General features: G+C 48.0%; 1 protein-coding gene across 1 annotated transcript; it reads right to left on the reverse strand.

Annotated features, from left to right (window-relative positions):
- Positions 1 to 6249: 6249 nt before the first annotated feature.
- Positions 6250 to 19914, reverse strand: LOC133730634 (probable dihydrolipoyllysine-residue succinyltransferase component of 2-oxoglutarate dehydrogenase complex, mitochondrial). The gene is made up of 4 exons (XM_062158186.1): positions 19669 to 19914; positions 7434 to 7558; positions 7084 to 7123; positions 6250 to 6447 (listed from the first exon to the last, which is right to left on the reverse strand). Exons 1-4 carry the CDS (start codon positions 19912 to 19914, stop codon positions 6250 to 6252), a joined length of 609 nt encoding a protein of 202 aa, XP_062014170.1.
- Positions 19915 to 24293: the final 4379 nt, after the last annotated feature.

Genomic DNA, 24293 nt, shown 5'->3' on the forward strand with positions numbered 1-24293 from the left:
GCGCCTCCCCCTGATGACTACGATCATAGGAGTTTAGATAATTTCCGTAAGCCAATTCTTGCCACATGTTTCTCGAACGTGGATTTAGGCAATGACTTAGTAAACAAGTCTGCCACATTGTCCTCAGATCGAATCTGGTTTACTTTGATCTTGAGGAGCTTCTGTTGTTGCTGATTGTAGAAGAATTTAGGCGATATGTGTTTGGTGTTGTCGCCTTTGATGTAGCCTTGCTTCATTTGTTCAATGCAAGCAGCATTATCCTTATAAATGCTAGTAGGCTCATCTGTGGTAGATTCCAAACCACAATTACTTCGAACGTGCGTAACTATGGATCTAAGCCATATACACTCACGAACTGCTTCATGAAGAGCAATAATCTCTGCATGATTCGAAGAAGTAGCGACTAAGGTCTGTTTAGTAGACCTCCAAGATATCGCGGTCTTACCCATGGTGAAAACATAACCAGTTTGGGAACGACCTTTGTGCGGGTCAGAGAGGTACCCAGCATCAGCAAAACCTTCCAAAACACTTAAATTATTTTGGGATGAGGAGAGGGAACGCAATCCACCATGTGTGGCGTCCCTGGCATTTGATGGGTCCGAATCCATCGTCTCTCTGTAGGGATAGAACAAGCCCATATCGATCGTACCACTTACGTATCAAAAGATATCTTTAACACCAGTCCAATGGCGTCGTGTTGGCGCAGAGCTATATCCAGCTAACAAGTTCACAGCGAATGAGATGTCCGGTCTTGTGCATTGTGCTAAGTACAATAATGCGTCTATTGCACTTAGGTAGGGCACTTCTGCCTCTAGTACTTCTTCGTTGTCATCTTTTGGGCGGAATGGATCCTTCTTTGGATCAAGACTACGAACGACCATTGGGGTGCTTAAAGGCTTAATTTTGTCAGTGTTAAAACGCCTAAGCATCTTTTGGGTATAAGCTGATTGATGAATCAGGATACCATCTTCACGGTGCTCAAGTTCCAAACCGAGGCAAAACTGTGTTTTCCTAAGATCTTTCATCTCAAACTCGGATTTTAAGTGTTCAGCGGTTTCCCTTAACTCTTTAAGGGTGCCAATTATGTTCATGTCATCGACATAAACCGCAATTACTGCAAATCCGGAACTTGTCCTTTTTATGAACACACATTGGCATAGTTCATTGTTGACATATCCCTCACCAATCAAGTAGTCACTAAGACGGTTATACCACATCCGTCCGGATTGTTTCAATCCATATAGTGAGCGTTTCAACCTTATAGCAAACGCGCTCCGTGATTTAGAGCCACTTGATTTGGGTAACTGAAGTCCATCAGGAACCTTCATGTATATTTTTGTATCTAGATCCCCATATAGATACGCAGTAACCACATCCATAAGCTGCATGTTCAATTTTTCGGAAACTACCAAACTGACAAGGTAGCGGAATTTGACCCAAAAAAAAAAGACAAGGTAGCAGAACGTTATGACGTCCATTACGGGAGAATATATAGGTCTCCTCGTAGTCGATTCCAGGGCGTTGTAAGAAGCCTTGCACCACAAGGCGAGCTTTGTACCTTACAATCTCGTTTCTCTCATTACGCTTTCTAACGAATACCCATTTATGACCAACTGGTTTGGTGTTGGCCGGTATTAGCACAACCTTTCCAAATACCTTTCTTTTCGCTAGAGAATCAAGTTCTGCCTGGATCGCATCTTTCCATTTGGGCCAGTCAGCCCTACATTGGCATTCATCAACGGAGCGTGGTTCGATGTCATCGGTCTCAATAATCTCACGCGCCATTGAATACGCGAATACATCATCAATGATGATGGAGCTTCTTTCCCACGTCACATGTACACTAGTGTAATTTAAAGAGATCTCTACGTTCTCAGGGATAGGTTCTGACATTGAGGCGTCCCCCCATGATGTCTCTTGGACATAACCATAATCCGGAACATTCTCATGGGACAGATTTTGAGTATCGATGATCAAAGGATTTATTTGTGCCTAATTCGCTCTTTTTCTAGGGCTAGTATCCTTCGAACCAATTGGTCTACCGAGCTTCCTTGCAGGACCTGTGGCCATAGACGCCACATCATTGCCATTTTGGGCAATGGCGCCATCTCCTGATGTCACAAGAGTGGCGTTATGTCCAGTATTCGGGACATCGATCCTTGCAGGCACGTTTGCAGCAGGTATGTGTGATCTTGTCACTTTTGCAACATCAGAAAACGCATCAGGCAGAGTGTCTGCTACGTTCTGGAGATCGATTATTCTTCGCACTTCAAGTTCGGACTGTACGGTACCGGGATCGAGATGAGACATAGTGGGGACAGACCACGACAATTCCTGTCGTTCCTGTTGAACATCTATGTTCTTATCTCCCCCTAACGATGGGAAGACTGTCTCATCAAAGTGACAATCCGCAAATCTAGCTATAAAGAGATCACCTGTCAAGGGTTCAAGATAGCGGACAATGGTTGGAGATTCATAGCCAACATAGATGCCTATTCGTCGTTGTGGACCCATCTTAGTACGCTGTGGCGGCGTAATAGGCACATAAATGGCACACCCAAAAATGTGTAAATGCGAGATATCAGGCTCGTACCCAGTCACTAGCTATAACGCAGAGTAAGATTGGGTTGCAGTGGGTCGTAGGCGAATTAGCGTCGCTGCATGCAATATTCCATATCCCCAAGCAGAAACAGGGAGATTGGTGCGCATAACCAATGTCCGTGCTATCATCTGTAGTCGTTTCATAGCGGCTTCTGCAAGACCATTTTGGGTATGAACATGGGGAACTGGATGCTCTACATCAATCCCCAGTGACATGCAATAGTCATCGAAAGTTTTCGATGTAAACTCCCCAGCATTATCAAGTCGAATTGACTTAATAGGATGGTCAGGGTAGTGAGCCCGTAGACGAATAATTTGGGCGAGGAGTTTAGCATAAGCAGCATTTTGGGTGGATAACAGCGCGACATGTGACCAACGTGTCGACGCATCAACCAATACCATAAAGTATTTAAAAGGTCCGCATGATGGTTGAATTGGTCTACAGATATCCCCTTGGATTCTCTGTAAGAACGGAATGAGTATTTTGGGATCCTTTGTGTAGGACGGTCTCGGTCCTAATTTCCCGAAGGAACAGGCTTTGCAAAATGAGCCAGGGGCCTTAGAAGTAACCAATGAGGATTTTGGTTGGGCCTGAGCGTTTGTAGCGCTATTAGAAGCAAAATGTGTGACTACATCACCCATCATGGCGTTGGAACCATGGAAAGTGGCATCCATGGCGTCTTGGCCATGGGGAGAATCATCCATGGCGTCATGACCATGGGAAGGAGCATCGATGGCGTCATGGCCATGGTTGGCGCCATTTATGGAGTTGTCACAGGGGACTTGGGGCGGCCCTATGACAGCCCAGGACAGATGCAGCGCCTGATGCTGCTGTGGCTACTATCTTACTAAGTCCGGGAATCAATTTTCGATTCTTGCTTCTTCTCACTCTGAAGAATGGATGTCTATGTGAAGTAATTAGTGTACGGATCATCATATCACGACCAGGATGTCCTAGTTGATCATGCCAAAGCCAGTATGTGTCAGAATCCAAGAGATCTTCTCTTATCACATTATTGGATTCAATTGGTTGAATTGTAGTGACATAAAGTCCACTAGATTGACACATAAGCTTCTCTAAGATGCGCTTCCGTCCGCAATCATTAGTGGTAATGCAAAGGAACTCTTTTCCTTTCTCAGTATGCGTTTTTGCATGGAATCCGTTGGCTCTTATATCTTTAAAGCTCAATAAGGTCTGATTTTCCTTAGGAGCGTAGAGAGCTTCTGCGACTTTAATCAAGGTGCCATTTGGCAATAGGAATTGGGCCATTCCATGTCCTTGAACTAAACCGGATGGCCCTGCCATCGTAGTCACAGAGGAATATGTAGGCAACATCTCTAAGAATAATTGCCTACGGCGTAGAATGGTGTGCGTTGTCGCACTATCCGCAAGACATTGTAACTCTCCATAATCCATTCCTAAAAGAAAAGCTCATAATTAAAAAGGAGTCATAAAGAAAATAACTCAACTTTTATTAATAAGCCAACGGGATTACATCATTGTCTCTTTCACTAGAGAAAATCTAATCCAAAAACTAGCTAATGCAAAACTATGGTAATCATCTAACTTCTTTCGGTAATTCCAACGCAAATGTGACCAGGTGAGTAGAGAGATGTCGGTGGAGCAAGGCTCACTTAAGTACCACTAATCTCAAAACCTTCCTAGACATCACATTTTTATTAAGTACACCTACTTTGAAGAAAGATTAAACCATTGGCATCTACTACAAAAATAATATGGCAATTGCCTACATCTCTTGGAAAATAAAAAGTCTTAATCAAAATCGCCAATTTCTGGGTCTTGATCCTTGAAGTCTTCCACCCTTAGATCGAGATCGCCATCTTGATCTTCTTGTTCCATGTAATTTGCCTCCCTTGCTTCACGATACATCTTGTATGCGTTTGCAACATTCTGGGATGCTTTACACGCCCTTGCCCAATGTCCTGGTAGTCCACACCTAAGACAAGCATCTTTATGGTCAGGTTCCCTTGATTGAGTCGCTTTAGAAGCGCTTTGGGGACGGTTCCTTCCTTTGGTGGCATCACCACCATAACCGGAGGCTTGGCCTCTCTCTCTCTTCACACGTTTACCTCCACGGTTCCGTGCACGCCTATCTTGGCTGTTTCCTTCCTCTTTAGGGCGAGAATATGGACCAGAACGTCCAGAATTATCCCTATCCTTAGGGTTTCGCTCCTTGCGCCCTCCCTTAGGGGCGCGACTATAATTAGACTCTGGAATTGACTTGGCTCCCACGGGTCTAGAGTTATAGTTCTTCACAAGTATATTGTCATGCTTTTCAGCTACGTTCATGGCACCAATAAGCTCATGAAATCTTGTGATGCGTCCAGCATTGACATCAATCCGATAGTTCTTGGCTACCATCAATGCAGAGACGGGGAAGGTAGAGAGAGTCTTCTCGATCAACATTGTATCAGTGATTTTCTGCCCACAGAATTCCATCAAAGACTTGATACGAAGTGCTTCCGAATTGTAGTCAAGTACAGACTTGAAATCACAGAAGCGAAGGCTATGCCATCTCACTTCTAAATCTGGAAGTAGAGAGTCACAAACGTTGCCAAAACGCTGCTCGAGTTCTACCCATAGTTTTCTTGGGTCTTCCTCATTGAGGTACTCATCCTGGAGCTCGTCATTCATGTGCCTTGTCATTAGAATGATGGCTTTAGCTTCATTCGCCTCTCTCGTAGCTCTATTTGCTTCAAAAGCAGCAACTTGTTGAGGACTAAGCACGTCCTGACTTGGCTCTTGGATCGTACTCAGGATCCCATCAGCCTTAAGATCACTAGTACAAAATCGAAAAGAGATAACGGTTCCGCACCGTTGTCTACAAAAATATTTTTTCGTTGTCTAGGTGAGTGTTGTCTTTTTAAGTTTCACTCCACAACGGTACATGACCGATGTCTAACATAATAAAGCACGACATCTTTTAGTTAGAAACCGTTGTAGCTATACACAGCACATACCGTTAGCACTAAATATACCGTTGTGTATTTAATTATTCAATAACGGTTTTTATTTAGAAATCGATGTGGTAATACAATTTACACATTACCTTTGGCCTTCAACAACTTTAAAACACAACGGTTCTTAACCCAAAAAATGTTGGCTTGAAGGATTCTATACATCGGTTTTTAGTTAAAAAAATGTTTTCCAACTACATTACATGCACAACAGTTTCTCGTCAAAAACGTTGGTTTTGAGGAACTGTTGCATCGGTTTCTAAATTGACAACGTTGTAGGTGACGATGAAGATGGTAAATTACAACGATTTCTAGGATAAATCCATTGTCGACTAGCCAGAGAGACAACGATTTTTTTCAACCATGGTCTAGTGCATCAATTCAGGAAAATAAAATGAAATTGCAATATATTAATAGAGAACTACTTCAAGTAATCACATTTACAATGCTTTTGTAGCTGAAATTTCTTGAGTGAACTTTGCAAAAGTAAAAGAAACAAATATATACTGGCTGTCGTATAAAGGTACTTAGCTGTCATATAATGGAAAAGGTACTTTTACTACAAATTAAAGAAGCTTCACTAGGTACATAGTTAAGCATAGAACTGATGTGAGTTCCATTTGTTGCAGTAAGACGATCAAAGTCCAATCAATTGGGTCAGATAAAGAATCAGACCTGAGGGTTGATGATGGGGGTACTTATAAGGCTTCCATAAAATTCACCATTGGATATTGTAAATGAACCTCCAGCCATATCATCAATTGAAAGACGTCCCTCATTTACCTTCTTTGCAAGCGAATTGATCTCCTTCTCTATCTCACCACAATTCATCTTATCAGCATTGTGGATAACTGGCACAACAAGGCCCTGCAAGGAAATAAATTGAAGATGCATTCTCAGTTCACAAGTTCTTTAAAGAAAACTCATTAGCAATGACAACTACATACATAGCAAAAAAAATTTGGACATTATAAACGGAAGATTGTTAAACCAAAAGTTCCAAATGGAAATGCTAGATAAAAGATCTAAACATTTTGACAAGTCCTTCTACACTAAAGCAGTTACTGTGACATTCAATTGTGCAAGTTTTCTATAAGAACATTTGATAATACTCGAAAGAATTCTGACATACCTTTGGAGTACCCACGGCTGTCCTTGGTTGTCCGTTGCTGAGGTTGGCTAGAACTGGTTGTCACTGTAAAGTAACAGAGACATAAGAGAGACATAATGTACAGTAACAGAGACATAAAAGAGAAAGTGGTTGTCACTGGTTGTCCTTATTCCAATAATAGCAAGTCATTACGAAATGTAAAGTAACAGAGACATAAAAGAGAAAGTGGAGACGTGATTTTTGTTGAGAAGGTGTGTCATTGCAAGCCAAACTTCTAAATATAGACACTACTGATTATTATACTGGTGTTGAAACTCATTCTCTCGGATCAATTCCAGCAAGTTATCTAAAAATTGAAGCTAAATCAAAAGCGTAGGCCAGAGAAGACCCACCTTGTTTGAACCGCTTATATAAATTCCAAATTTTGTAATCCTGAAAAAAAAAGAAAAAAAAAAGAAGGTTAAACCTTCAATTGTAGGACTCAACATGGAGATAACATATATGAGAAGTAATTTTTTATTTCAAAATTTCATACATTGTAAGTTGAACAAAATTTTGCTTTCTGGTTGTTGTGTATAATTTGAAAAGGTAGAAGCAAATCTGATAATTGTAGTGAGTCTTAAATGTTGATATTTCTTAGTAATAACGTTGGCTGTTTTTTTATTTTTTTTATTATTATTATCAAGGAATAAACATTTGGAATAGTACATAAAAGATTGAAGGGTATAGAGTCGAAACTTACTTTATGTGCAGCAGTCTATCAAGCAAATCAATCTTTCCAATTGTGTTTTCAGAATAAGTAAGTGCTGATCCATATGAATGCAGAGATAAAATTGTTAGTATACCAGTAGTTAAAAGGTCTCCAAACTGAAAGACAATGAGAGAATTAGCAAACACCAGTAGACTACCTAATATTCACGAAAGTAACAGAGTATGAACTGTGTCACTGTGTGTGATCTGCATTGGATAAAACATTTGTACTTGTAAAAGCAAAGACTCCTCAATTTACACCTCCAAAATACTAAAAAATCTCAGGTCTTTTCTATGATTACTTGAAAAAGGTCGCTGAAAATCAATATAGAAAAATCTTCAACAAATCAAGGCAATTGCAGCATTCTATCACTGATCCCATGATTAGATTCATATATAACTTAATAAAAGATTTGAAATTATCAAAGATAAAAACTATACATTGAAGTAATTAGTACACCAAAAACGGTAAATGAAATCAAATGTGCAGGAAATACAAAATGCAGAGAGAAATTGACCCTTGCTATCTTTGAATTTATCGTAATGCAATCATCTCTAAGTTCTTTTCTAGTAGACATACTTACATGGTATATCTTGTTGTTTTAAGGCTTAGGAGAATTACAATAATTGTTGCAAGGAAACTAAAAGATGGAAGACAACAGACTACTTACCAAGAAGCTACAGCTCATGATCTGTTCAATAACAAATTAACAACTTTCAGCCTCTCCTACAGAAAAAAAAACAATAGCAAATGGGGTATAAATTATTCCGAATCACCATATTCATATGAAATGCGAATATGGAAGAAAAAAATTCTGTAAAATGAAGAAAATTTAAGGAACATTGATATATACTCGTTGTCATTTTATCTAAAGTAATTACTGAGTCAAAATGACCATAAAAAAGGAACAGAATCTCCCAAAATATTTTGATGTAGTTCTAAGCCTCCACTGTATGAAAGAAACTCTAGTCAATTGTAATTGCTTCTACAAAGAAAATACTTATTTCTTGATTAAACACAAAAGTCAAACAAGAATTTAGGGTATACATGATATTTCCAGATTACCAAAAGGGGAATACAGACCAAAATGGAAGCCACTGCTCATACATTTGACTGATTATATATATGTATGATACTTAATTGACTGATTATATACATGATATTTCCAGATTATGAAAAGTGGACATTATTTTTGTCATTTTTTTCCAGATCAAAAAGAAAAACGAACGTAGACAGAAGTTTTATTTCTATTACAACTGTACACACTAGGGAAGTCTCAACTAAGTTTGGCACTATCGGCTGGGCCCCATCGGTACCCCCAGGTACTATGCCATGGGCCGGGTTCACAACCCACCATGGCGGGACTCATATGGGATACCAGCCCAGGCACCCAGGGCCCGGGACAGGCCAGCACAGCCCAACGATTTGCACAGCAGGGGGGCTGATATGGCATCAGAGGAGCAACCTGTGTCCCACATCGAAGATTGGGGAGACTCCTTTCCCATGCTCGAGTATAAAGGCATTAGCACAACCACCTTTTACGGGTAATAACTCCTTTGTCCACTATTTACTTACTATACATCTATATTAGCTTCTCACTCAGGCATCGGAGAGGTGTAAACCGTCCGGTACGGTTTACCCCTCTAAGCGTGTGTTCTTGGTACAGGATTTAGGAGGCCCATCGGTACCCCAGACGGTATAGCATTCTGTGTGAGGTACCCGGAGAAAGCCACCAGAAACATTGGCGCGCCAGATAGGGGGACTATCATGACTGAGCCGGAAGGAACGGCAGGAGAGGGTAGAAGTGTCGCTAGGGCACTGATATTCTCTCCGGGTACTTCATCAGCAGAAGCGCCAGGTGTTGAAGAAATTCATGGTCTCGGATCCTTGGACCCGCATGTCCCGGGCCAAGTGTCTCCGGTATCGGAATTGGAATCCATGCGGGCGGAGATAGCAGCCTTCAGGGAACAATCCAGGATCGATCGGGAACAACAGAATACCGATAGGGAAACAAACCGCCTTACGCAACAGAAGATGCAGGATCTGGAAGATGAAAACACAGCGCTGGCCCGAGCACTGGACCGGAGGCACCAGCACAACGAGGCGCTCACCCAGGCCCTGGCTAGAGCATCCCAACCAGCAACAGGCGTGAACGCTGCCCAGCGGGTAATCCAAGTACCGGTAGAATTATTCCCGGAAAGCTTGAGGCATCTACCACCACCACCGTTACCACAGCCAGTACCGAATATCCCCCCGGTAACCGACGCAAACACGGCATTACTTGTGCAAATGAGCAACTCTTTGCATGCTCTGCAGGCAAGGGTGCAGGCCACAGAAAACAGGGACACCTGGAGGGCCATGGCCACCTACGAGGACCGCCCGGGTCCTTTCACCCAACAGGTTAGAGGAGCCATTCGAGCGGATATGTCGAAGCCACTGAAGATTGACTACACGGGGGTTGGAGACCCCTACCAGCATCTACAGGCCTTCCGCTCGCAAACAAGCGCCAAGGGATATACGGATGAGGTGTGTTGTAATATGTTCCAGGAAACCTTGTCAGGGGAAGGTTTGAGTTGGTTCTACGAACTGCCGGTCGGTTCTGTAGGGAATTTCAAGGAGTTAGCTGACAAGTTTGTAGCTCGATTCATCTTACGCACCGATGGGATACACACACCAAAGGGCCTGTTAAAAGTCCAGCAGGGAGAGAATGAAACTTTGAAGTCTTTTGTAAATCGGTGGCAGGCGGCTACCGCCAAGTGCCGGGACCTTAATAAGGAACTGGCCGAGCTGGCTTTCAGGAGAGGCTTAAGGCGTGGAGAATTTCTCTACGGGATTAACCATAATCCTCCAGCCAACTACGACGAGCTGATGGCCACTGCCATCAGACACGCCCAGGCCGAATTCGAAACCTACGGGGACACCCCCAGACCAGAGCTAAGGGTGCCAACCCCGGCCTCAACTGTCAAGGATGAGCCACGAAAGAGGGAGTGGGCCCATAGTCATGACAGGTCACCCCATACCTCGAGCAAAAGAAGCAAAGAGTCCTCATCCAGGACTAACAGTTATGGGACCACTCACCATCAGCGGGAGCCAAGGGTACAACAGGCCCCGCGAACACCACCACCCCCCCGGTATGAGGTGTTCACAATCCTTAACGCTTCATACGAGACTATTTGGAACGAAAGTAAGGATGAGATACCGGGCCCACCCCCAAGGAAGTTTCCGAAGAGTAAACTTACCCAGCAAGATACCGGAAAGTTCTGCACTTATCATGAAGATGCCGGACACAATACCAATCTCTGTGTTGCTTTAAAAAATACTATCGAGTCCCTTATCCAGAGGGGCAAGCTCCAACGGTACCTGCCTGCTAAGGAGATAGGAGCGGTGGACGTGTACGGCCAAATCTTCACGATCCACGGTGGGGGCCCGAAGGAATTACATCCCCAGAGGAAGAGGCGAAATTCTAGTTTCGGTCATCCGGAAGTTTTCAACTTCCACAAGGCCCCGCGGCAAGACGGTGGTACTGGATGGACATCGGTGACATTCCTGCAGGAGGAGGAAGCCGATCTGAAGATGCCCCATGATGATCCCTTCTTAATCACGCTCCAAATGGACCATTATATAATGTCCCGGGTGCTCGTGGACACCGGGGCCTCAGTTAGCGTATTATTTCGCGATGCGTACAAAGCTTTGAACAGAGGGAGAGCCAAGCTGTCGCAGGATAATGAACCCCTCATTAGCTTTTCAGGGGATATCGTCCAACTACTCGGATCAGATTACCTATCGATCACGGTAGGCGAAAGCCCAAATTGTTCAACCATCAAAGCAGAGTTCATCGTGGTGTACTGCGTCTCATCCTATAATGCTATCCTAGGCCGACCGGCACTTTGGCGTCTGAAAACCTTCATTGCAGGTCACATGCTGATGATGAAAGTGCCAACCCCGGTCGGCATTGCTACGATCCGGGGTGACCAGGCCGCAGCAAGGAAATGCTATTCATTGACCGTATCTCGCGGTAGGGGAATGTCTGAGATGTTGCCCGTGGCTACTAACCCTCTGACGGACAGGTACGAGGATCCCAGGGATGATACCGATTCAGACGAAGAACGGCCCGGTGCCGTAGAGGACATTGAGGAGGTGGTGCTATCAGAGCAGTTCCCGGACAGGACTGTTAAGATAGGTACTAAGCTGTCTCCGGTTATCAGGGAAAGGTTGATCTCGTTCCTCCGCTCAAACTCATCTGCATTCGCCTGGTCATATGAGGACATGCCCGGTATACCAATGGAATTAGCCACGCACAATCTTAGTATTATCCCTTATTCAGCACCGGTAAGACAAAAGAGGAGGGCCTTCACACACGATAAGTACCGGGCTATCCAGGCTGAAGTAAAGAAGTTGATGGCCATCAACTTTGTCAGGGAAGTCACGTATCCCCGGTGGTTAGCCAACGTGGTCATGGTGCCAAAGAAATCTCAGGGATCATGGCGCATGTGTGTGGACTACACAAACCTCAACCGGGCATGCCCCAAGGATAGCTTCCCGCTCCCGCGAATTGACCAACTAATCGACTCCACTGCTGGGTACCGGTTACTCAGTTTCATGGATGCGTTCAGTGGGTACAACCAAATTCGAATGAACCAGGCAGACGAGGAGCACACTGCCTTTACCACAGACAAGGGTCTCTATTGTTACCAGGTCATGCCTTTCGGATTAAAGAACGCAGGTGCCACTTATCAGCGACTCGTCAACTCTATGTTTGAGGAGGTTATCGGTACTATCATGGAAGTTTACGTGGACGATATGCTGGTAAAAAGTTTAACTCCGGAGGACCACGTAACCAACTTGTCAATCGTCTTCACCATCATATTACGCAATGGTATGCGGCTTAACCCGCAGAAGTGCATCTTCGGGGTCGAGGTAGGAAAGTTTCTCAGGTACATCATTAGCCACAGGGGGATCGAGGCCAACCCGGAGAAGGTGCAGGCTATATTAGACATGGTATCCCCAACCTACCGGAACGAGGTCCAATCTCTTACAGGCAAGGTGGCCGCCCTGTCAAGGTTCATCTCCAGGCTGACGGACAAGTGTACTCCTTTCTTCAAACTGCTAAAAACCCAGCACGTCGAGGTAATAGCCTGGACAGCTGAGCACGAGACTGCTTTTATTGGCTTGAAGGCGTACTTATCAGCGGTACCTCTACTTTACAAACCTGTTCCAGGAGAAATGCTCTACATATATCTGGCGGCATCTTCAACGGCTGTAAGCTCAGCTCTGATTAGGAAGGACTCCGATTGCGAGTACCCGGTGTACTATGCTGGAAAGGGGTACACTGGTGCAGAATCCAGGTACCCGGACATTGAAAAAATAGCACTGGCCCTCCTGGTATCGGCCCGAAAGCTTAGGCATTACTTCCAAGCACATTCAATCACCGTTTTCACTAATCACCCGCTGAGGCAGGTTTTGCAGAAACCGGAGACATCGGGCAGGTTAATTAAATGGGCCATCGAGCTGGGAGAGTTCGATATCAAGTACCAACCCCGGACAGCTATCAAGGGACAGGCAGCGGCAGATTTTATTTCTGAAGCGATTCCCTCCCATAACCCTTCCCTGGAATCACCTGAACCACTAGCCCCGGATCCGCCTCCACCAAGCACTTGGCGATTATATGTTGATGGCGCATCCAACAAGAAAACAAGTGGAGCCGGTATCCTGCTAATTAGCCCGGACGATCAAGTCTACGAGTACGCCCTCAAATTTGCTTTCAAGGCATCCAACAACACCGCAGAGTACGAGGCACTCATAGCAGGTCTGCAGATCGCCCGGGAACTAGGGGTGCAGCACCTTAGTATTTTCAGTGATTCCCAGTTAGTCGTAAACCAGGTCAGCGGTAACTTCGAGGCAAAGGAGCCCCACATGTCCTCTTACCAGGCTCTGGCTCGGGCATTAGTTCAGAGGTTTACCTCCTACATTTTTACCCAGATACCGAGGGCAGAAAACGACAAGGCAGACGCCCTTGTTAAGCTTGCATCAACTTCTCCAAGTCCTACCTATGGGGCCACTAAGGTCGAAATACTCGAAAGACCTAGCACTTCCAAAGCGGTGTCAGAAATATTCGCGGTGGATCACACAGCTTCATGGATGGACCCAATTTTGAAATACATGGTCGACGGCCTAGCACCGGACGATAAGATCGAGGCCAGAAGACTACAGTTAAGGTCAGCTCGATACACGATCATGAATGGTAAATTATACCGGAAAGGCCACTGCTTCCCTTATCTGAAGTGTGTAACACCGGAGGAAGGTCACAAAATAATGAAGGACATACATGCTGGTGTATGCGGTAACCATGCCGGAGCCCGATCTCTTGCACACAAGACCCTAAGGGCAGGATATTTCTGGCCAACCATGTCGGCCCTAGCCCAAACAATATCCAGTTCTTGCCACAAGTGCCAAATGTATGCAAATATCCCAAGGGCACCGCCCATTGCCCTCTCCATCCTCCTTACACCGTGGCCGTTCTGTCAGTGGGGTTTGGACTTGATTGGTAAACTTCCCACAGCAGTGGGTCAATTCAAATACGCCATCATCGCTGTGGACTATCAAACAAAGTGGGTTGAAGCAGAACCTCTTGTCGCCATCACCACGGAAAAGGTAAAAAATTTCCTGTGGAAGAACATCTACTGCAGGTTTGGGGTCCCGGACACCATAATCACGGACAATGGTACCTAGTTTGACAATGATGAGTTGAGGGCTTACACAGAGAACCTGGGCACCAGGATTCTATATGCATCCCCGGCCCACCCCCAGACCAACGGTCAGGTCGAGGCTGTCAACAAGATCATCAAGAAGATACTGAAAAAGAAGCTCGACGATGCCAAGGGTCTTTGGGCTGCTAAACTCCCGGAGGTGTTGTGGGCTATCAGGACCACGGCAACAGAGGCCACCGGAGAGACCCCATTCTGCATGGCTTTCGGGACAGAAGCGGTACTCCCTATTGAAACACAGGTCCAGAGTCCCCGGATCGAATACTTCGATGCGGGTACCAACTCGGAAGGCCTACAACTCGATGCCGATTTACTAGAGGAACGAAGGGATGTGGCACACATGCATAACTTGGCTAACAAGCGGAGGATAGCTCGCTACTACGATGCCAAGGTACAATCCCGCACACTGAAGTTGGGGGACTGGGTCAGGAAGCAGGTCTACCCAGAGCCCCGGGGACTGGATCCATCCTGGACAGGCCCTTACGAGATCATTGAAGAGGTAGGCCCCGCAACCTTTTTCATCCGGGACATGGACGGAGTCGTATCCCGGCATCCATGGAATACCCAGCGCCTACGGTACTATTACAAGTAGCTCCCGGAGCATCTTGTCCTAGCTTTTGCTTTTTGGCCATACAGCTATGGCAAGCTACCCATCGGGTACTCATTCTGTATTAACCACCATGTGGTACTTGAATGGAAAAATGAATTATTCAGACCATTTCTAGCATTTTTTTTTACCTACTGTACATACCTCCAATAATATGGAGGATTTGCTACATCACCAAGCATAAGTAACACCCACTTTGGGACATCCACAAGACATGGCAAGGCCCAACCAAGACATACATCGTATAGCCCTATGTTCAGGCTACGCGGCGGTATCCGGAAGTCGTAAATCCGCCACCGGGAAGCCACCTTCCCGCCCTTGCCAACATGCCTCCACAACATGGCTTTCTACATGTTAAATAGACTAGAAATGTGTGGTAACTTGTCCCACATCGAAGAATAAGTAAAGGAGAAGCATTCCTTCACTTATAAAAGGAATGCCCCCTCCCACAACACTAGACATGATTATTCATTACATCTCTTGTAATCTTGTTAGGCCGCAAGGCTCGACACACTAGTATAGCTTTCAAGTGGACGTAGTCTCCCGCTCATGCGGAGGCGAACCACTATACATCTCGTGTCAACTCTCTCTCTGTCTCTCTTTATTTATTTATAGCTAACTAGAGATCCCCACGGATCCAAACGTTAACATTGGCGCCGTCTGTGGGAAGCCAACACAAAGGCTTCGTCACCTACCACGAGCTTTGGCCCGTCAGCGTCCGGTCAACGCTTGGTCAACGCCAACCAACTCTGAAAAAAAAATTTGGCGGCAAATCTTCTCTGGACACCCAGAGATTTGCTCTGGACACCGGCCACCTCCAAGCATCATCCTCCGCCAGCTCCAGTTGACAACTCGCTGCCATGGCACCCAGGCACCTCCGCTCGCAAACTTCGCTGCACCATTGAGCAGCCAGACCAGGTCACCACCGGACCGCCAGCCCGGCCCAGCGCCCACGGCAAGCAATGCCTCCGCTGAGCTCACAACCGCCGCTGAGTAACAGCAGCTACCGCCGGTCAAGGCACCACCAGCAAGCCTCAGCTGACCAGCAAAAACCTCCGCTGAGCTCAAGCTCCACCGAACTCTTGAGTCTCCGCCGAACTTCCAATCTCTACTGAGCGCCAAGTGTAGAGCCTCCGCTGAACTCCTCCACCGGACAGCCTCCGTCGGACTATACACCTGCTGAGCCTTTCCTCCGCCAGCCCAACCTAGAGCAGGCAGCGCCCATTGCCAGCACGCCAGCATCAGCGCCACCACAGCACACGCTCCGCACCGCCAGCAACCCCTACCGCTAGTGTTCAAATTGCAGTGTCTGACTCCAAACATTGGCGTTAATATGGCAAGCAGGCCTAGCGGTTCGCTCGTCACCCAGCACCTGTCGTTCCTCACCCAGCGGTTCTTGACTCTCGCCTGTCGCCGACAAACGTCAAGCATCAGTTCCAGCACCGACAGCCCAGCCCTAGCGGCTAGTGATCCGCCACGCGTATCCAGCGCCTAACGCTCCACCAAGCTTGTCCAGAGGTCCACGTCTGGCCAAGACTTCACCGGCCAAGTGCTCTGCCGAGCACCATGCTCCACTCAGCTGTACTGTTCACCGCCGGCATCTTCCACCAAACTTTGCCAGGTTACAAGACCACGAGCAAAGATCCGCTCCGCCGACCAGCTGCCACCACTAGACATCCTCCGCCGAACTTTGAGCCTCCGCCGAGCTCAAAGTCACGGCCACTTCAGCTGAGCTCTAGGCCTCCTCCGAGCCTCCCTATGCCACGGTCCCTCCGCTGACCGTCATCCACACCGCTGGACAAAAGCTCCACTCCACCGTCCAAGAGCTCCACTGGCAGACATCCGCTAACCACGCTCCGCTCCGCCAGCCTCATCACCACCGAGAGGCACCGCTGGAAGTTCACCACCGACCTTCGAACTTCATCGCCGAGCGGCACCGCTGGAAGTCCACCGCCGAACTTCGAGCTTCACCGCTGAGCTCGTTCTCCACCAAGCTTCCATATCAACACCCAGCTCCGCTCCGCCGAACTCAAAACCTCCGCTGAGCTCCGAGTTCCGCCGACCTTCTTCCTCCGCTAACGAGTTTTCTCCGCCGGACTTCTCAGCTAGCACAGACTTCTCCTCAGCTGGGCGAGCTTCCTCTGCCAGCCTTCCACCTCCGCTGGACGTCCACTGCTGAACATCCTCCGCTAGCTATCCACTTCCAGTGGACAACCTCAGCTAGCTATCCACCTCCGCTGGACATCCTCCGCCGGACAACCTCCGCTGGACATCCGCTGCTGGCTATCCACCTCCGCCAGACATCCTCCGCCGGATAACCTCCGCTGGACATCCTCCGCTGGCTAACCAAAGCGATGGACCGTCATGCTTGGACAACTCCAACTTCAACTCGCTCCAAATCGGCACAAGATAAGTGCATTCCTCTTATCTCTTACGCTCTTGCAATTTGAGCTACCGCCGATGCCATGTCTATACATGTCTCCATGACCCTTACGCATGTCTACGACATGTTCTTGGCCACTTTACTACTTGTACATGCTTGCTCTATGTGTTTGTCATTTTTTCATGCAAATACATACTGTACACATCCACGGTCTACGACCAAAACCGCCAAGCGGTCAGGCAATGCCTCATAATAGCCATTGATCCGGCAGCAAAGGGACTAGTTAACACAGCCTACGGCAGCCATTGATCCGGCAGTTAACCCCGACGCTTGGGTACTAAAGATTGGGATCGCTTCCCAACACCCTCTGCTCCGTGCAGCTCCCCCTCAACAAACATGGCTGGAGAGTCGGGGACTCTCTAGCGGGCCTAGCAGGGGCCCAACCATTGAGCTTCCCGCTCATGCCTTCCCGGCACCCCACGAGCTTCCGCTCATGCCTTCCCGGCACCCCATTGAGCTTCCCGCTCATGCCTTCCCAGCGCCCCATTGAGCTTCCGCTCATGCCTTCCCGGCACCCCATTGAGCTTCCCGCTCATGCCTTCCCGGCACCCCACGAGCTTCCGCTCATGCCTTCCCGGCACCCCATTGAGCTTCCCGCTCATGCCTTCCCGGCACCCCATTGAGCTTCCCGCTCATGCCTTCCCGGCACCCCATTGAGCTTCCCGCTCATGCCTTCCCGGCACCCCACGAGCTTCCGCTCATGCCTTCCCGGCACCCCACGAGCTTCCGCTCATGCCTTCCCGGCACCCCATTGAGCTTCCCGCTCATGCCTTCCCGGCACCCCACGAGCTTCCGCTCATGCCTTCCCGGCACCCCATTGAGCTTCCCGCTCATGCCTTCCCGGCGCCCCATTGAGCTTCCGCTCATGCCTTCCCGGCAACCCCATTGAGCTTCCGCTCACGAGCTTCCGCTCATGCCTTCCCGGCACCCCATGGAGCTTCCCGCTCATGCCTTCCCGGCATCCCATTGAGCTTCCGCTCATCCCACCACACGTTAATGGAACATTGAATTTTTCTACCATTTGTCGCTCCCGACAAATTGAATTCTTTTCGCGTTCCATTAATACGAGCGACAACCAAACCAACACAAGCGTTCACGTACTCATCATTTACACGTTACAAACGCTTACCTTCGCAGCGCTCATACAACTTACGTTTATCATATGCAATCCATATGCTCACACGGCCATACACGCTCTCGAGTTTTGTCCATCATAATCGATCGTACTCAGCGCCATTCGCGTGTATACATCAACATGTATCACGCACCTCATACGTTTATATATGCCAACCCATATCCATGCAACTCACATCTTGTTGCCCAATGCAACGAGCATTCTACATATGCCTGTCTTCTTGTCTTTGATTGTACAGGTTAACGAGTCCCTTCTTGCTTACGGAGTTCGGGGACTTGTAGGGGCTCCGTACCGCCCGGTTACTTATGCTTGATGACTTCATGATTTGAACTCCCCAACCAAGAAGCTCCTCTTACTTGGGGACTTCGAGGACTTGTACATACCTCCAATAATATGGAGGATTTGCTACATCACCAAGCATAAGTAACACCCACTTTGGGACATCCACAAGACATGGCAAGGCCCAACCAAGACATACATCATATAGCCCTATGTTCAGGCTACGCGGCGGTATCCGGAAGTCGCAAATCCGCCACCGGGAAGCCACCTTCCCGCCCTTGCCAACATGCCTCCACAACATGGCTTTCTACATGTTAAATAGACTAGAAATGTGTGGTAACTTGTCCCACATCGAAGAATAAGTAAAGGAGAAGCATTCCTTCACTTATAAAAGGAATGCCCCCTCCCACAACACTAGACATGATTATTCATTACATCTCTTGTAATCTTGTTAGGCCGCAAGGCTCGACACACTAGTATAGCTTTCAAGTGGACGTAGTCTCCCGCTCATGCGGAGGCGAACCACTATACATCTTGTGTCAACTCTCTCTCTGTCTCTCTTTATTTATTTATAGCTAACTAGAGATCCCCACGGATCCAAACGTTAACACCTACACCGGGCATTCCCGGACATAGCTATTGTCAATTACTCTATTCCGGTAATAAGTGATGCAAGTAAACGCTTAAAGCAAGGTATAAAATCCTAGAAATTTTAATCCCTTTCTAATTCCCATTCAAGTTCAAAAAAATTCCATTCACAAAAGGCCTGGACTACCAAGCACAGGAATTACGCCATTGTTCAAGAAAAGGATAATTTCTACAAAAAAAATAAGTAATAATGGTAATTTCCACTACTGCTTGCCACCGGTACTCTGGGATCCACCAGCACCGGACTTGGTTGCCACCTCCTTTTCTTTCTTCTTCTCGGGAAGGCCCCGCCTGAATTTGGCTTCATCCAAGTACCCGGCCGCCACCCACTCCTTGAACTTCATGATAACAGCCTTGTCTTGCGCAGCAGCTAGCATCGCAATAAGCTCTTCGGAAGCCTTGTACTCCTCCACGGCCTCGTGCTTCTCCACGGGAAGACGCTCCTCCAAGTAGTCTGCCTTCTCCTTCCATGATGTGGCAGACTCTGCAGCATCCTTCTCAGAGTCCCGAGCATTTTTTACCTTATCCCGCGCCTCAGTGAGTTCACCCTCAAGCTCCGCGATCCGCTGCTTCGCCGCGTCCATCTCGGCAACCATTGGAGTCAAGGACTCAATCTTTTGCCTCAAGGAGTCCCGCTCCTTCTCCAGCTTGGCCTTCTCACCATGCAGATACTTCACCTGCCCGGAGAGATTGCTAACCTCCTCCTTCAGTTGAGTATCTTCCTCGCTGGCATCAACCGCGTACACATTGAAGAGTGCCTGCAAACACACCGGTTAAAATATATATACAATAAATATCGGTTGCAAGAGTAAAGCAAACCCATACCCGCATCATAGATTCCCGGGCGAGACGGCGATTCTCTTTGGGGGTATTGTCCTTGGCCCGCACCCGGTCGAGGTCAATATCCTTCAGGTCACTAAGCATGGACCGCACGAATTTTTCATCAGCAACCCCGTACTCACTCAGTAGCTGCTTGATGGGCTTCTTAGGGATTACCGGAATGGCAGGAGACAGTAGGCTAAGTGAAAGCGACGCCTCGGGTACCGGAAGTTCTTTCTTCTGCCTCTTCGCACCGGATCCTTTAACATCCCGGCCGGTATAGGTAACCTCCTGCTTATCACCTCGGTGCCGGTGCTTATGTGACCTCTTCTTCTCCCCTGGAAGCAGGGCCTCGTCGCTCCCAGTGGACCGAGAAGAAATGGACACGGCGAGCGGTACCTTCTCCCTTCCGGGATCAGCTATGGTGATAATGTCAGCGGCAGAAGGCTGCTCGACTTGAGTCGCGGGAGCATTGGGATCAGGTTCCCCATATCCCGCGTCAGTGATCTCCAGAAGGGTCTCTTCAATGAACCGACCCGTAGCCTTCGACCCTAGGTCGACCTCAATATGCAGGGCGTCTTCTCCCTGGCTCATCAGCATATCCATCAACTGGTTATCGTCCATTCTGTCCTCCTCTTTGCCTTTCCGGGGTTTCCTCTTCGGCGCTTTCACTGCAATCAGTACCAAAGTTAGTAAAAAAAAAAAAAAAAAAAAAAGCCAAAAGAAAAAATTTCTTTCTTTTAAAGCCTCACCAGGGAGCCATCCTAGCCCTAGCCTATAAAGTATAGAATGCCGGATAAATCTATAAGAGCTCCTCTCTTTCTCATTCCAAATAGAGTATACCCGGGCTATCCTCTTCCTTTCCACCTCAGATAAAGTGTAGGCCTGGTCCCCAATTGCTTGGAAAGTACCGGTCAGATGCCACTTCTTATTTTTAATCTGCCACCGCCCACCATCTAGAAACACTTTATTCCTCCACCTTTTGCTCATCGACGAGGGCATGTCGGTAACTAATGGTTCGTAATCCCTAGCGGCAAATGTCACCGTACCCGCACAGGACAGCTTCCTTGAGTACAGGATCCTGTGTACCGCGCGGAATTCATTTACGGAAGGCCACCCTTGTTGGCACAAGTCCCACATGGCCATCATACTATATATTTGGCGAATAGCATTCGGGGTCAACTGCCCCGGTGACAGGTTCAGCATCCGCAATAGATACTGTAGGCACCGGGGCAGCGGTAGCGATAACCCTTGGTGGAACTGGTTCTCGTGCAGCGCCACCCACCCCGGGGCAGGATTCGCGGCCATCTCTCCATCCTTGAGAGGCCTAAGCTCTACTGCGTCCGGTATTCTCCACTTCAGTCCCATGGCGATGATCTCCTTCATCGTCATACTTCTCCCGGGTTCGTCGCATACGGTCCCGTCCGTAAGTGTATACCTAGGCTTCGGTATGCCCTCGGGGATTGCCACTGTGACTACGGGGGCCTCCGCAGATCCATCCTCGCTCTCACCCTCGTCGGACTCCTCACTGCTCTCCGAGAACACCCCCGTCGAGGACCCGGTATTCTCTGCTAATTGACCTACTGAAGCTAGGTACCGATCGATATCCACTTCAGCTTGCCTGGCAGACGACTGGTATGACGATCCCGTATCCCCACCCTTGGTTTCTGATTCCATCCTAACTACGATACCGGAAACCTCAAAACTCGCTATATCTGGAATCAGAAGCACAAGGGTTAGCCTAACCAGATCTAAGACCACGTTGAAGCGCGGAATCACTCCCCACTTCAAGCAAAACCCAGAAATTCAAGCAAAACCCAGAAATTCAAGCAAAACCTAGAAATTCAAAACAAAACCCAGAAACACAAGCAAAATCGAAGAAACCCAAAACCCATGCCAAACTGAAACACAAAAAAAAAACCAAAAAAAAAAAACCAAACCACATTCTCTTACCTCTTTTCCGGCAGTCGCTAATCTGGCCAAGGCTTTCGTCTTCACTTCTCACAGTGACAGCAACAGAAGCACAAGAGGAGAGAGGGCAAAACGCAAGTTCTCAGTTTTCAGAATTTCGGAAAAAGTGAGAAGGGAAACAGTCTGTTTCCCTCTTAAATTCAATCTCCAAAGCATCAGGGCCGTTGAAGCCGAAAAGCCCTCAACCACAGGATCACTACACGTGTCCCACGTCTCGAAAACCGTCAGTTGAGGGGACGGGCATTTATTGCACAACTCAGTCTGCCCCACGTGGCTGACATGCACCGCCTACCCCATCGGGTACCAAGAGGTTCCAACTCTCTCTACCCCATCGGGTATCAGAGCCAAGTCCTCTTCCTACCCCATCGGGTATCAGAGCCAGTTCCTCTCTCTACCCCATCGGGTACCGGAGGCTCACATTTTCCTACCCCATCGGGTATCAGAGCCAAGTCCTCTCTACCCCATCGGGTATCGGAGCCAGTTCCTCTCTCTACCCCATCGGGTACCGGAGGCTCACATCCTCTACCCCATCGGGTATCAGAGCCAAGTCCTCTCTCTACCTCATTAGGTACCGGAGGCACACATCTTCCTACCCCATCGGGTATCAGAGCCAAGTCCTCTTCCTACCCCATCGGGTATCAGAGCCAGTTCCTCTCTCTACCCCATCGGGTACCGGAGGCTCACATCTTTCTACCCCATCGGGTATCAGAGCCAAGTCCTCTCTACCCCATCAGGTATCGGAGCCAGTTCCTCTCTCTACCCCATCGGGTACCGGAGGCTCACATCTTTCTACCCCATCGGGTATCAGAGCCAGTTCCTCTCTCTACCTCATTAGGTACCGGAGGCACACATCTTCCTACCCCATCGGGTATCAGAGCCAGTTCCTCTCTCTACCCCATCGGGTACCGGAGGCTCACATCTTTCTACCCCATCGGGTATCAGAGCCAGTTCCTCTCTCTACCTCATTAGGTACCGGAGGCACACATCTTCCTACCCCATCGGGTATCAGAGCCAGTTCCTCTCTCTACCCCATCGGGTACCGGAGGCTCACATCTTCCTACCCCATCGGGTATCAGAGCCAGTTCCTCTCTCTACCTCATTAGGTACCGGAGGCACACATCTTCCTACCCCATCGGGTATCAGAGCCAGTTCCTCTCTCTACCCCATCGGGTATCGGAGCCAGTTCCTCTCTCTACCCCATCGGGTACCGGAGGCTCACATCCTCTACCCCATCGGGTATCAGAGCCAAGTCCTCTCCCTACCCCATCGGGTATCAGAGCCAAGTCCTCTCTCTACCCCATCGGGTACCGGAGGCACACATCTTCCTGCCCCATCGGGTATCAGAGCCAGTTCCTCTCTCTACCCATCGGGTACCGGAGGCACACATCTTCCTACCCCATCGAGTATCAGAGCCAAGTCCTCTCTCTACCCCATCGGGTACCGGAGGCACACATCCTCTACCCCATCGGGTACCGGAGACTCAACCCTCATCCTATCAAAGAACGCAGATTAACTACCTACAGCGTAACCCGCTCAAGATGCCCCTTGAACGGGAACTTGGGGGACTCCCTATAGGCACACTAGTGCCAAACTTTGAAGACAAAATAATAATAAGTCCCCACCCAAGAAACATCTTGAACGGGAACTTGGGGGACTTGTACACACTAGGGAAGTCTCAACCAAGTTTGGCACTATCGGCTGGGCCCCATCGGTACCCCCAGGTACTATGCCATGGGCCGGGTTCACAACCCACCATGGCGGGACTCATATGGGATACCAGCCCGGGCACCCAGGGCCCGGGACAGCCCAGCACAGCCCAACGCTTTGCACAGCAGGGGGGCTGATATGGCATCAGAGGAGCAACCTGTGTCCCACATCGAAGATTGGGGAGACTCCTTTCCCATGCTCGAGTATAAAGGCATTAGCACAACCACCTTTTACGGGTAATAACTCCTTTGTCCACTATTTACTTACTATACATCTATATTAGCTTCTCACTCAGGCATCGGAGAGGTGTAAACCGTCCGGTACGGTTTACCCCTCTAAGCGTGTGTTCTTGGTACAGGATTTAGGAGGCCCATCGGTACCCCAGACGGTATAGCATTCTGTGTGAGGTACCCGGAGAAAGCCACCAGAAACAACAACATAGAAATATTAGTGATCATTTGACTGATCATTCATTTCT

The sequence above is a fragment of the Rosa rugosa genome, chromosome 2, assembly GCF_958449725.1.
Source record: "Rosa rugosa chromosome 2, drRosRugo1.1, whole genome shotgun sequence".
NCBI classification, from domain to species: Eukaryota; Viridiplantae; Streptophyta; class Magnoliopsida; order Rosales; family Rosaceae; genus Rosa; species Rosa rugosa.